Source organism: Lissotriton vulgaris, chromosome 1_1 (assembly GCF_964263255.1).
Source record: "Lissotriton vulgaris chromosome 1_1, aLisVul1.2, whole genome shotgun sequence".
Classification (NCBI taxonomy): Eukaryota; Metazoa; Chordata; class Amphibia; order Caudata; family Salamandridae; genus Lissotriton; species Lissotriton vulgaris.
Window position 1 is genome coordinate 871,420,043 of NC_141685.1, and position 15,592 is coordinate 871,435,634.

Consider the following 15,592-nt stretch of genomic DNA (forward strand, 5'->3'; position numbering starts at 1 on the left):
TTAAGACTGAGAATAGGTATAAACCCCTGGCTAGTAAATGAAGAACTAAAAAGAAAAATGTTACACTGTGATGACTATTGTAAATGTAGTTTGGGTACTAAAGGAGACATATTGCACATTCTGCTAGATTGTGTAATATTATTAGAGCAGTGTGAACGTTATCTCCCCCCGTTATTTTTAAAATATGATATAAGGCAACAGAATAATGCAGTAGAACTATTAACAGAAATGACAAATCATGACATAGCGATTGCAGAGGGAACTATATGAAAGAAATCAAAAGTTACCTTGGAGAAAATTGGTTGAAATGTGTAGTGATTTTAAATAATTTTAACTTTGTATTAGGTTATTTCAAAGAATATTTTATTATATAATTTTATAATGTGCTGTTATCCCGAGTATGTATATATTTTACAAAACAAGGGAACCCAAGGTGCAATCGCTAGGGACCTATGGGTAGTACTTTTTCAAAGAGACAGTGGTCCCTAAACAAACAAAATTAGTTCTATGAATATAGACTAAATAGATCTATATTAACGTCCAGCCGGACCGTTTTATTTGATTAAATAGTAGATTGTATCAAAATCTTAAAAGATGTAAGTGGGACACCAGCCGGTACCCGACTAAACACACTCCACAAGGAAAAACATACAGCATAAATTGTAGGCAAAACAAGGGGTAGTCTGATTGGCATAAATTATACACAGACTAATCATAAACTACACATATGCACATACAAAATCTCAATGCATTAGTGACATTTGTGTATGCTGTCGACGACGTTTCGAACTACAACATATTTAGAGTTCATCTTCAGGACAATTGATCCTTTGCCTAGTCTGAATGGCTGAGCTAAATTCGCATACCAATAACACATTATTCAATTTGCCAACAAATAAACAAAGAAAACCAAGGATAAGAAAAAAGGGGGAATAAAAACAGTACATTAGACACTGGCATATCAGATTATCCACACTATTTATCAAATTTTTTGAGAGAATTGCAACTGTTTTTCTCTCCAGCTATTGTGGTGACAAAAAACCAATAATGATTAGAACCTTACAACCCATGTGACTTGATACAAACTGAGGTGCAAATTTATCTATAACCTTATTGTGGGTAATTCTGGTGACCACAGTGTATGATGCAGAGCTGCAGTTAAAATAACCGTGTACAGCGAGGTGAGGATTTACTGACAATTGATTGTGGGTACTGATAAGGAACAGTATACGATAGCAATTAAAATGACCATGCCGAGACGCTGTGTTTGTGAAGGAAACAAAAACCCAGTGTGAGTCAGGATAAAGGGCTGGTTCACATGCATAGACCCCAGCTATATTACACATGCTGCTTAACGAGGAAATAGCAAGTATTTAACTGGCTGGCGCTTACCGAGCTCATCAGAATGATGAGAGAGGCAAATCGGCTGTACATTTAATGCCGAGTTGGATTCCACCGTTACTATGCCTAAGGGTGTAAAATAATTATGATGTTATTTTTGCCCACCGAGTGGTTCACTGAGTGGTTCGGGCTACATGGACAATTTGCATGGGCTTACCGGGGAGGATTTTACACACAGTCTAAGACGATCGGCACACCGACAAAAATTAAAAATGCCGCGGTCCAGGGTGAGGTCCGGAATCCTAATGACGGACAGAAAACCAGGGATAGTGAGTGACCTGTATCTTCTATCGTAAAGCTACGGGTTTAAGTGCTATAGTTGTTACGCTTACCCGGTGACCAAATGCGGGAGGGATCCTCAATGGGAGTCCAATTTCCGCTGGGGTCGATGCCCTGGAGTCAAGGGAGTTAATTATAATGCGCACGGATTACGATTTGTTAATGTCCCGAAAAGACGGGTACGTCGAGTTGCCACTTACCAAAAACTTTTTGGAATAGCAGGTCCTCAATGGGGGTCGTTCTGCTTGTGGCTGAGTTCCCGTTTGGACAAAAGCCGCGCATGCTCAAATACTGTTTGGAGCAAGCCGGCAGTGTATTTGGAGTAATCGTGGGGGTCATTTTAGAGTAGTTACCAGGGATTTCGTTATTAGTACAGCGTGTTAAGTTGCTGGTCTCAGCTTATATTAACAAAGTCAGTGATAGTGTAATTCGTATTCGTGTTAGTGATGACAGTTCAGTAGTGCAATTATAAGGAGAATTTAAATGAAATAAAAATGACAAGGTGAGTGAAGAGAATGTCAATGCGACCCTTATAATCCAGAACCAATGGCTGTGTCATTTACGTCAAAAACTGTTTAGGCATATACATTGACAGAAGAGTGACAATCTCAATTGGTAGAAGCAAGCCTGAATGATTGCCAAGATTTTTGGAAGGAGGCAAACAAAGTTCATAATAATGAGGTCCAGTCCTCTTGCATGTTCAGTCCTTCAGAGGACAGAGGAAATTGAGAAACAAATCAGAGACAATAGTACAGTGCCAGATTGTACTAAACTACTTGAGGAGGTTGACAAGACTATCGCAGATTTCCATAGGATAGAAATTAACAAAAAATCGACTAAAGTAAAGAAATATATAAAAAACTTTACGCAAGAGAGAGCATATCCTTACTTAAATAAGGATTTCTACACCCAAAAAGGCTACAGTGGTCCACAAAATTACAATCAAAGACCCTGGGGAGATTTAACAAGAGAGAAACATTAGTTGGCTTTTCTGAATCTTCTGCAGACTCTTCTGGGAATTCAGATTCAGGTGATACTCCTGGCCCCTCCAATAGAAATCCTTTTTTAGTGAGAGGACAACCGGATCCTCCAAAGAGAGGGAAAGGAAAACAACCACAACGATGGCCATATCCACCGGGCGAGCGTTACACACGACGCCAACATTATCAGTGGTAGTCCCCGAGCCACCTGATCTTGATATTGTTGTCAGCCCTATAGCTACTCTGGATAAACAAAATGTCCTACCTATATTCAACTTGACACGTCATCAACTCTCAAGTAGCGAACTCTCCCTGTTAAGTAAGGGCCTATCATTTGTTCCTACAATTCGGCCAGATTTTCTCGAAATTCAAAACTAAACTACTTGAGGAGGTTGACAAGACTATCGCAGATTTCCATAGGATAGAAATTAACAAAAAATCGACTAAAGTAAAGAAAGATATAAAAAACTTTACGCAAGAGAGAGCATATCCTTACTTAAATAAGGATTTCTACACCCAAAAAGGCTACAGTGGTCCACAAAATTACAATCAAAGACCCTGGGGGAGATTTAACAAGAGACAAACATTAGTTGGCTTTTCTGAATCTTCTGCAGACTCTTCTGGGAATTCAGATTCAGGTGATACTCCTGGCCCCTCCAATAGAAATCCTTTTTTAGTGAGAGGACAACCGGATCCTCCAAAGAAAGGGAAAGGAAAACAACCACAACGATGGCCATATCCACCGGGCGAGCGTTACACACGACGCCAACATTATCAGTGGTAGTCCCCGAGCCACCTGATCTTGATATTGTTGTCAGCCCTATAGCTACTCTGGATAAACAAAATGTCCTACCTATATTCAACTTGACACGTCATCAACTCTCAAGTAGCCAACTCTCCCTGTTAAGTAAGGGCCTATCATTTGTTCCTACAATTCGGCCAGATTTTCTCGAAATTCAAACTGAACTTCTAAAGTTTTTTCGGAAATTAAGGCTACAGGCCTTTTTCCAAAGTAATCCGCAACCAATGAAAATAAGCAGCACTCCTTTTAAGCCACCCTCGACTTTCTCTCCTTCAGGAGCTATGGTCCCTGCAGAGTTACACACATTTGAAAAGTTGGTTTTGAATGATATTGACATCTTGGGTAAACAACATTCGTTTATCCCATTCAACATCTCCTTGGATGAGAAAAGGGCACTATCCACTCTCAAATCCAATACTAATCTAATCATTAAGCCTGCAGATAAAGGCGGTGGGATTGTCTTACAGGACATAGCATCCTACAAATCTGAGATTCATCGTCAATTGAGTAACCGAGAACATTATGTGAAGCTCCCAAGAAATCCTACTAATGAGTTACAAAAACTCATTGGAGAGGTCACTAATGCAGGACTTGAGATAGGGTTCCTTAGCAAAAAAGAATATTAATTTTTGAATACTATGACACCCAGGGTACCGGTGATTTACACGCTCCCTAAAATCCATAAGAGCATTGAGTCCCCCCCGGGTAGACCAATAGTCTCTGGGTGTGGTTCTATTTTAGAGTCTTTGGGCCTCTTTGTTAACCACTTTATCAAGGATTTTGTATCATCCACTCAATGCTACATATGTGACAGTATGGATATGATAAATACCATAGAAGGTTACCCTTTTGACTCCACATCCAGTGTGCTCTGTACCTTGGATGTGGAGTCGCTATATACCAACATACCTCAAAATGAATCCCTACTGGTCATACGGGATGTACTCAATAAGAGACCTCGACCCCACCACGTTCCAACCTTATTTATCTTACAGCTCCTCGAAATTTGTTTAACAAAAAAGATTTTCTTCTTTGATGGCGACTACTTTGGTCAAATCAAAGGTACATCTATGGGGGCAATTTTTGCCCCCAATTTAGCCATTTTGTATATGGACCACCTGGAGGTTGGGCATATCCTTGTCTCTTCCAATCCCTTCCATAGTGCGATTGCACTATAGAGGCGATATATAGATGACATCTTAATGGTGTGGACCGATTCTGAAGAGCTGATTCCACACTTTATTCATTGGCTCAATAGTAATAGTAGTGGCCTAACGTACACTTTCACTACCAGTCGTGTCTCCATTCCATTTCTTGATCTTAATGTCCAGGTGAGAGATGGTGCATTGATGACCAGTCTCTACAGAAAATCCACTGAGCGCAACACTCTTTTAAGCTATCAAAGTCATCACCCGCGAGCACTCAGAGATTCCTTGCCTTTCTCACAATTTTTGAGACTACGTCGTAATTGTTGGATGAAAGAAGATTTCTTCAAGGAGTGTGAGATACTAAGTGCCAAACTAACCAACAGAGGGTACCCACGTAGGCTTATTCGCAGATCAATCAAGAGAGCCTGGTATTGTCCTAGGGACACATTACTTGAGCCAAAACCGAAGAAAAAAGAGGAGCGTTTGGTCTGTGTAACTACATTTTCCCCGGTCTCTAATTCCATTACTAAGAGCATAAAACGACATTGGCATGTCCTTAATGCAGGAACTCTGCAGATTGAGAGAACCCTATTCGCATTTAGGAAATCTAAAAATATCAAGGACCATCTTGTCCGGGCAGCTCTCCCATGCCCCGAACAATGTGATACCTTGGAGGGGATATGGTCATTACCTCGAATCACAGGCCATGTTAAGTGTGGGAATTGTATAATGTGTGGGAGTACGGTAGAGGGAAAATAATTTTCTTTTAATGATGTAAGACATGTCCGGAAGCAATTGACAAATTGTAATAGTAATAATGTAATTTATGCTATTATATGTACCTGCCCTAAAATCTACATTGGACAGACCACGCAAAAAGTTAAATTGAGGATGAGTCAACATAGGAGCCGTATTCGATGTAAGACCCCAAACGCTCCTCTAGTTGACCATTTTGTGGATATGGGCCATACAGAACTTGATTTTGAGTGGACTGTCATTTCCTTGGTTAAGCAACCTCCACGTGGTGCAAACCTCCAGCAACTTCTAAATAAGGAGGAGCTATACTGGATCTTGAAGACACGGAGTCTACATGAAGGACTGAACAGGCAAGAGGACTGGACCTCATTATTATGAACTTTGTTTGCCTCCTTCCAAACATCTTGGCAATCATTCAGGCTTGCTTCTACCAATTGAGATTGTCATTCTTCTGTCAATGTATATGCCTAAACAGTTTTTGACGTAAATGACACAGCCATTGGTTCTGGATTATAAGGGTCGCATTGACATTCTCTTCACTCACCTTGTAATTTTTATTTCATTTAAATTCTCCTTATAATTGCACTACTGAACTGTCATCACTAACATGAATAAGAATTACACTATCACTGACTTTGTTAATATAAGCTGAGACCAGCAACTTAACCAGCTGTACTAATAACAAAATCCCTGGTAACTACTCTAAAATGGCCGCCACGTTTACACCAAATACACTGCCGGCTTGCTCCAAACAGTATTTGAGCATGCGCAGCTTTTGTCCAAACGCGAACTCAGCCACAAGCAGAACGGACCCCCATTGAGGACCTGCTATTCCAAAAAGTTTTTGGTAAGTGGCAACTCGACGTACCCGTCTTTTCGGGACATTAACAAATCGTAATCCGCGCAAATTATAATTAACTCCCTTGATTCAAGGGCATGGACCCCAGCGGAAATTGGATTCCCATTGAGGATCCCTCCCGCATTTGGTCACCGGGTAAGCGTAACAACTATAGCACTTAAACCCGTAGCTTTACGATAGAAGATACAGGTCACTCACTATCCCTGGTTTTCTGTCCGTCATTAGGATTTTGGACCTCACCCAGGACCGCAGCATTTTTAATTTTTGTCGGTGTGCCGATCGTCTTGGACTGTGTGTAAAATCCTCCCCGGTAACCCCATGCAAATTGTCCATGTAGCCCGAACCACTCAGTGAACCAATCGGTGGGCAAAAATAACATCATAATTATTCTACACCCTTAGGCATAGTAACGGTGGAATCCAACTCGGCATTAAATGTACAGCCGATTTGCCTCTCTCATCATTCTGATGAGCTCGGTAAGCGCCAGCCAGTTAAATACTTGCTATTTCCTCGTTAAGCAGCATGTGTAATATAGCTGGGGTCTATGCATGTGAACCAGCCCTTTATCCTGACTCACACTGGGTTTTTGTTTCCTTCACAAAAACAGCGTCTCGGCATGGTCATTTTAATTGCTATCGTATACTGTTCCTTATCAGTACCCTCAATCAATTGTCAGTAAATCCTCACCTCGCTGTACACGGTTATTTTAACTGCAGCTCTGCATCATACACTGTGGTCACCAGAATTACCAACAATAAGGTTATAGATACATTTTCACCTCAGTTTGTATCAAGTCACATGTGTTGTAAGGTTCTAATCATTAATGTTTTTTTGTCACCACAATAGCTGGAGAGAAAAACAGTTGCAATTCTCTCAAAAAATTTGATAAATAGTGTGGATAATCTGATATGCCAGTGTCTAATGTACTGTTTTTATTCCCCCTTTTTTCTTAGCCTTGGTTTTCTTTGTTTATTTGTTGGCAAATTGAATAATGTGTTATTGGTATGCGAATTTAGCTCAGCCATTCAGACTAGGCAAAGGATCAATTGTCCTGAAGATGAACTCTAAATATGTTGTAGTTCGAAACGTCGTCGACAGCATATACAAATGTCACTAATGCATTGAGATTTTGTATGTGCATATGTGTAGTTTATGATTAGTCTGTGTATAATTTATGCCAATCAGACTACCCCTTGTTTTGTCTACAACTTATGTTGTATGTTTTTCCTTGTGGAGTGTGTTTAGTCGGGCACCTGCTGGTGTCCCACTTACATCTTTTAAGATTTTGATACAATCTACTATTTAATCAAATAAAACGGTCCGGCTGGACGTTAATATAGATCTATTTAGTCTATATTCATGGAACTAATTTTGTTTGTTTAGGGACCACTGTCTTCGTTAAAAAGTTATCCCGAGTATGAGCATTGAATTTTGGACCAATGAATACGTATTAACTTTCTTAACAATGACAATGTACAAACTGTGATGTTTTAATCTGTGTAATTGGGTTTTATATTTGTTTAAAGACTAAGTTCTAAATAAACTTTGATTTGACAGTGACAGTGATCCCAGGTCACCTGGTTTTCATATTGTGCAATTCGGTGACAAGAAAGTATCCCTTTCTTTGTTTTACTTCAAAGGTTAATACTTTGTCTTTCATTCTTGAAGTATATGGTCATAGCACAGGTGGCAGGCAGAAGCCACATAAAGATTAGCTTGTTGTGTGTTGCGTGGGCGGAAGGTTACAAGGTCGGTTACTCTTGGCGCTAGATTCTTAGGGTCATTTTTAGGAGTGCAAAAGTTTAATAGGGGTGCCAAATTTTAAAAGAAAAGTGGAAGGATACTTGACTTGGCCTGGTTGCTGGCAACCCACGCTACACCGCTGCGTTGTGGGCTTGAGGGTCCAAGAGGACCTCAAGATGAGCCAGAGCCAGGCATCTGACTCGAGCCTTCAATGGCTTGCCTACCTTTATCTGCTAACGTCCCCCATCCAGCGTGATTGCTCACCACTTGCGAGCTGACACAAAGCACTACTCTACAGTCAACTGTTGTGGGTGGTGCGTTGTTGGGTCACTATATTGTATGCAATGTTCACTTGCCAATAAGATTGCATCCACTACATTGACCAGCAACTATAGGATAAGGTTTAGTATTTAGTATTTGGGATAAGCTTTAGTATTAATAATTCCACTTAACTGAACCTTTCAAGTTAAGTAGTGGTAAGTCGATTTAATGGACAGATTATTGCTGTAGGTTGAAACTAACAACCTGGATACTGTCATACAACAATCAAGTCCTTTCACCTACTTTAGAATAGCTTGAGCATGTAATTTCTATTCTACAGTGCATAAAACTTAGCAAACATTGGTAAAACCAATAAGACTTGCCTTTTGGCTTTGCCAGTGCAGTTTGCAGGTGATGTTATTTGTTAAAGCTGTGCAGCTTGAGGGTAAAAAAAAGAGAAAAAAGCAATCATGCGACGACTCATCCTTTGCATCATTCTTCTTGCACACTCATGCGCCATTTTTTTCTTTTTTATTTAATGAGCCAAGATGGAGGACACTAATTGGACACGGGATGGAAGGAAAAGCACACTATGAAAATAGCATGGCGTGCAGGGGGGGACCCTATGAGAGAGTACAAGTAGTCCGAAAAGGAGAGAGCTACGGTCAGCATGGGGGAAATGGAGTTTGGGGGAAAGCACGAGGGAGAGCAGCACAAGAGAACTTTAAAACCCATGCACTCTTATGGAGTGTTTAACCAAAAAGAAAAATGTAGCAATGGAAGGGTACAAGTCAGCCAGTCAAATAGGGGGTAAAGAAGATATGCTTCAGGGTGGGGACAAACACAAGAAGAGGCCAATGAATAAGAAGCAAGAAAATGTCAGTGATTGTAAAGCCAACCAATGATAAGCAGCTGCCGAGAGAGAAGTCCACTGTAAAGTTACAATTGGTCCTTTGCAGCAAGACAGCTTGTGCTGTCTGTCAGACAAGATCTAAAACAATCTTCAGGCTGCATCCTTTATTTGCCAACTTGTTTCAACATTTCATAAAAACAACCACATATGAGGGAGAGATCAATGAGGCTTCAGAAGCCACTGTGAGTGATGGAGAATGGTTGGATAGCGCCACATCACAAACTATCTCTAAGCACTGTGTGCTTGCACTAATTTGGTTGATCCAGTTACTAGTGTCACTGCCTGTAGAACACAGGCCTTTACTCCAAAGAGAGGCTCATTTCTGAAAGGCATAAAAGAGTGAAACAATTTACCTCCGTGTGGCGTCTTTTCTGGGCTCATGTTTCTGTTTCCATCCCCACCTGCATAACAAAAGAAAACAAAAATTGATGAACCATTTTGGAAAAATCCCCTGGCTTCTTGCATTACCAAGCAACAGCGCAGTTTCTTTTCTATTTTTTATGGAGTTAGAATGTTTGTGAAATTTGGCAACATTTTCTTAAATTAATCCAAACTATACATCACAGGAACAGGTTTCCAGGCTGGACCTTACTATGTAGCCCTCAGTCTCTCCCCCTCAATTCTCAAACTTCTCAATCCTTCCTACAACCAACAGCAGCCAGCCTTAGGAGCAGAAAGATAAACCACAGTCTCAATAAAGGACCACAGTCAATGCCTTGCTGGAACCGGACGTTAGGAGCCGCCACTGCGTCAGCCTCTGCCCCTTCACGAGCTCAACCAATGCTATAGTGTGGTTAGTCAAAAGAAGTCACTGCTTAGCAATTGTATATTCTCTGCAGCATCTCAGCCAATGCCTTACCTTGACTAGGCACAGGGCATGTCAATGCTATACACATATCCCTGCAGCAGACCCACCAACAAACTTGGCTTTATTGCCAGATCACACTCTGGAGGGAGGGAGATTAGGGACACAGGACAAAAATGAAGGAAACAGCCAGGACAGGAGCAGCACCCTTCTGGGAGAGTATCATATACTCACTGGGAGTGTTTTCGGGCACACCGAACACCTGCACCTCGCAAAGTACCAGGACCGCCTCTCGCCCTGGAATGAAGACTGTCACATAGCGCCCTATCATTTCCTCACAGTCAAAGGATAGGGTGTCTCCACGAGCCACAGAGATGATTGATCCACAGCTGCAAATGGAAACGAGATCCAAGTGAGAGGTCGAAGGTCGTAAACAGAATGCCCTCATTGGGAGTCTAGTTCCCAGCTCCACAATCAAAAGTAAATTGATAGCCATCTGGCAAACTCTTCATAGAACATTCCATCCGACTTGGTGTAATGTGCTTGTGGATATCATCTATAATTTATGCACTGGGAGAAACATTCAAGAATTTGGTTATCTTATTAGAAATGATGGGAAAAGGTCTGTGTTCCACCCTTTGCCAGTTCAGATCCAAAGAGGAGTTAATTGAATACATTATGGACCAAAATCGCAATAGAACTGTGTGTCCCCGACCTTAGCCATAAGACAAAATCATCTAGGAAGCATCTCCTGCAACAAACTATAATCGCATTATAAATCTTTCCCAAAGAAGCAATTAAAACTGAATATTTCCAGTGTTTGGGAAGGAGTGAGGCCCGGGTTTACTCTCTTTTTGTTTCTGTGACTGGACAGCTGCCTCCTCTAAAAAATCATGGAATAACAAATGTATATGGTATTGTGGAATTTGTGTAGCATTTGATAGCCTTGACGAGGAAGCGGAGAATGTTTGATTTTTTGTTGTTGTTAACCCCCACCTGCATTGTCTGTGTCAAGTAAAACAAAACCTAGCAAGCCAGCATTTTCTCATAATTTGGAATCCATTTGCTGGAACCAACATGGATGTCACTTGCACAGGTTCTCTATTTTCTAGATTAGGAAAATGTTGACTTTCCTAACTTTTCAGAAGAAATCAACAGACCTCCAAAGAAGTATACATCTAGTACTTAGCACTGCATTCATGAGCTCCATTCATTTGATTTAAATCTGCAGTGACTAATCCTTTTAGCTATGTAGAGATTATTTAGTTATATATTTTCTGCAGGACTTGCACCCAATACAATTTAATGTGTATGAAATCTTTGGCCTTGTTATTACCTGCCTTGTCCGCCTGTCAGTTCTGCCCTGTGTTCTTCCTATGTGTAATACTGTGATCAAGAATCTCTACGTTCAACCTCATAGATTCTGTTCCTGTCTTGTACTAAGCAAATCTCTTTCATTGTCCTTAAAAAAACTTCCGAAATCATTGAGCTACGGAGGGGGCAAATAACAGCTACTTCCAAGAAGAACTTGTTACATTACAACAAATTGTCATCTGAAAATATTTTTTGAAAAGCCATAATAGATTTCCAGAGGATAATTCTACCTTTTGATCTGCTCTTTTAGCCTCTTAATTCTGTTTTTTTGCCTCCTATTGTTGTTTTTTTAGCCTCTTCCAATTTTTCCATGTTTGTTATATTTTCAGGTTACTCGGGCGATTGTTGTCCCTGTTAGGCGTCTGTGTGTTATCTTATAGTTATAGTTAAGTTCTTCATAGGTAAACTGAATTTCCCATTCTCTCTAAACTTGCTGGAAGCAAGATCATCCACAGGCATGAGTCATTGCTTTCCTGCTGAGATTTGCTGCTCAACTAATAGTCAATGGAATTGCAAAAGGTGCCCAGTAACCACACTAAAGAGTATAATTGAGTGGAACAGGCAGACTGCGAAATGAAATAGTATTTATGTACGTAACAGAGGGAGTGATAGGGTCTGTGTGATAACAGTCATGTGTCTGGGCAGACATTCATGAATTGATGAGCATTTTGGGCGGGTCGGTATAGTAGTATCTTCACTTATGTATAAAGGTAGGGCTTTGTGTAATGTTGTCTTTGGGCGTGTGTTCCTTCTATAAAAACATATGCGTCTGAATGCATGATATATTGAGTATTGCCTAATGCAATTATGAAACTGCACATATAGTGCTGTAGCAGGCCAAAGGCATGTAAACACTGCTCTGATATCCATTAAGCTAAAGCCCTGATTAAAGTTGGTAGTTTCCACCACCTCACTTCTCCTTTCCACCTCCAAATCCAGTATGCTCCTGTACTCCATTATCATACCTGGGGTTCTTGCCTCGGCCACTGGCTGAGTTCCCCACTCGGATCTGAGCTCCAGCCAGTTGTTCTGTGCTGCAGTCTGCCGGGACGGTCACAGCCACAGAGAAGACTTTGTAGGAGGACATTAGGTCCACAGTCCACCATGGCTCCATCTCATGCTGAGTGTGGGCGCACCGGCCAGTTTCATTGGTGTTGGTCAATGAGCCATCGTTGGCCTGGTCCGGAGTCGCCATCCCTAAGGTGCTGGACTGGTAGGCTTGCCCAGCCAGGGCTACATTGGGGGCTGAAGATGAGAAATAGAGACAAAAATCACGGAAGAATAAAGGTAACAATTTACAAACTATGCTGGACTGATCTGATAGAGAAGGCAAGTGTTTGAGGTCTTCTTAGCCATGATGGCCTAGAGGGCCCAGGAATGACCTGAACGCAGGTTCAGAGGTTGGCAAAGCTCTCACTAAATATTCTAACCAACGTCTTGAAGGGAAAACGTTTTTGCTGTCAAGGTAATAAGAGGCAAAAGCTTCAGAACAACCTTTTTCATGGGTCAAAATCTGAAAATCCTACCTCAATGTCCTAAATTATGGATGCTGTTAATGAGTACTTCAATTGTTTCTGAAACACAATTCTGGATTCTAACTTAACTCCTAAATTAATGTAATGGGGAAAAAAAGATTATATATATGCAAGCACGTAGCAGTTTGTCATCCTCTGAAGAAGAAGGCAAGACCTTCGAAACGCGTAAGGACTACAGACAATCTGCCGCTTTTGAAATGAACTGGAGCTTCCCTTTTATACCAATAAAGGCTGTTTTCAGCATGCTACTGCTTCGAGTGCTGCTTTTGCAGGGGCAACCTTTGGAGCGTAATTTATCAGGCGGCCGTCCCGCCGCCTAGCGTGCACCGACCTCAACTAAATAAGACGAGGGCCACGAGACTCAAGATACACGGATCCTCAGATGTGGAGCAGTAACAACGGATTTAGAAAGGGAAATCCAAAAGCGTCATGAAGTGAACCTTTTGTGGAGTAATTTTATGCAGGAATACAACTTCCATAAGGCACTGCGTCATTCTGAACTGCCTATTAAGGGGCGTGCCATGAACTAATCACACATGGAACCTGAAACCTGCAAGCACGTAGCAGTTTGTCATCCTCTGAAGAAGAAGGCAAGACCTTCGAAACGCGTAAGGACTACAGACAATCTGCCGCTTTTGAAATGAACTGGAGCTTCCCTTTTATACCAATAAAGGCTGTTTTCAGCATGCTACTGCTTCGAGTGCTGCTTTTGCAGGGGCAACCTTTGGAGCGTAATTTATCAGGCGGCCGTCCCGCCGCCAAGCGTGCACCGACCTCAACTAAATAAGACGAGGGCCACGAGACTCAAGATACACGGAGCCTCAGATGTGGAGCAGTAATAACGGATTTAGAAAGGGAAATCCAAAAGCGTCATGAAGTGAACCTTTTGTGGAGTAATTTTATGCAGGAATACAACTTCCATAAGGCACTGCGTCATTCTGAACTGCCTATTAAGGGGCGTGCCATGAACTAATCACACATGGAACCTGAAACCTGCAAGCACGTAGCAGTTTGTCATCCTCTGAAGAAGAAGGCAAGACCTTCGAAACGCGTAAGGACTACAGACAATCTGCCGCTTTTGAAATGAACTGGAGCTTCCCTTTTATACCAATAAAGGCTGTTTTCAGCATGCTACTGCTTCGAGTGCTGCTTTTGCAGGGGCAACCTTTGGAGCGTGATGTATCAGGCGGCCGTCCCGCCGCCAAGCTTGCACCGACCTCAACTTAACAAGACGAGGGCCACGAGACTCGTGATTCACGGAGCCTCGAATGTGGAGCGGCAACAACGGATTGAGAAAGGGAAATCCAAAAGCGTCATGAGTGTAAATGCGGAGTAATCTCAAGCAGGAATACAACTTCCACAAGGCACTGCGCCATTCCGAACTGAATATCAAGGGGACTGCCATTAACTGCTATCACATGGAACCTGAAGCCTGCGAACACGTAGCAGTTTGTCATCCTTTGAAGAAGAAGGCAAGACCTTCGAAACGCGTCAGGACTAAAGACAATCTGCCGCTTTTGTAATAAAACTGGAGCTTCGCCTTCATACCAATAAACGCTGTTTACAGCAAGCTGCCGCTTTGAGTGCTGCTTTAGCAGGGGCAACCTTTGGAGCGTGATGTATCAGGCGGCCGTCCCGCCGCCAAGCTTGCACCGACCTCAACTTAACAAGACGAGGGCCACGAGACTCGTGATTCACGGAGCCTCGAATGTGGAGCGGCAACAACGGATTGAGAAAGGGAAATCCAAAAGCGTCATGAGTGTAAATGCGGAGTAATCTCAAGCAGGAATACAACTTCCACAAGGCACTGTGCCATTCCGAACTGAATATCAAGGGGCGTGCCATTAACTGCTATCACATGGAACCTGAAGCCTGCGAACACGTAGCAGTTTGTCATCCTTTGAAGAAGAAGGCAAGACCTTCGAAACGCGTCAGGACTAAAGACAATCTGCCGCTTTTGTAATAAGACTGGAGCTTCCCCTTCATACCAATAAACGCTGTTTACAGCAAGCTGCCGCTTTGAGTGCTGCTTTAGCAGGGGCAACCTTTGGAGCGTGATATATATAAATATATATATATATATATATATATATATATATATATATATATATATATATATATATATATATATATATATATATATATATTGCCACAGCTTCTTCTCTCCACTTCTTACGGATATATATATATATATATATATTACCTACTGGCTATCGCCAGTAGGTATATATAGTTAGGATTAATTCCCTATGGAACTTTTGAAAATTCTATGTCTAATAACTTTGGCGTTTGTGGACGGAATCGGCTGAAATTTTCAGGAAAATTGCACATTTTGTTTCTGAGCAGCCCTTGAAAATTTGGGGGGGTTTTGTCAAGGGAGGGCCGAGAAAAAAGGGGGGTCCCAAAACGCGTTTTTCCCATGTTAATTTCCATAGAGCGGTTGGCCTCACTTTTAGCTCGAACGGCTGAATGGATTTGCACGAAACTTGGCAAAATTGTAGGGACTGTTAGCCCGATGTGCCTTTGCTAGGTCTCAATATATGTGCTCCAGTAGTTTTTGAGAAATTAACGTTCAAAACAAGATATATATCTGTAACAGCGCTCCGGGCTGCGCTCCGGTCCGCTTACTTTTCGCGAAACGGAACTTTGCGCGCAGAAAGCTGATTGGCTCTCCGGTGTCTGTCAACATTCTAAACAGTCCGGAGCGGCCGCCATCTTATCTCTCGGTAGGATCGA

General features: G+C 41.8%; 1 protein-coding gene across 1 annotated transcript in view; it reads right to left on the reverse strand.

Moving 5' to 3' along the window:
• Positions 1–15,592, reverse strand: part of LOC147748045 (uncharacterized) — a 381,293-nt gene that overhangs the window by 106,019 nt on the left and 259,682 nt on the right. The window contains exons 19-21 of the mRNA XM_086926975.1: positions 12,287–12,566; positions 10,182–10,336; positions 9,496–9,543 (exon numbers count right to left, since the gene is read on the reverse strand). Of these exons, the coding sequence (XP_086783101.1) occupies positions 9,496–9,543; positions 10,182–10,336; positions 12,287–12,566 (483 nt within the window). The remainder of the gene's footprint in view (positions 1–9,495; positions 9,544–10,181; positions 10,337–12,286; positions 12,567–15,592) is intronic.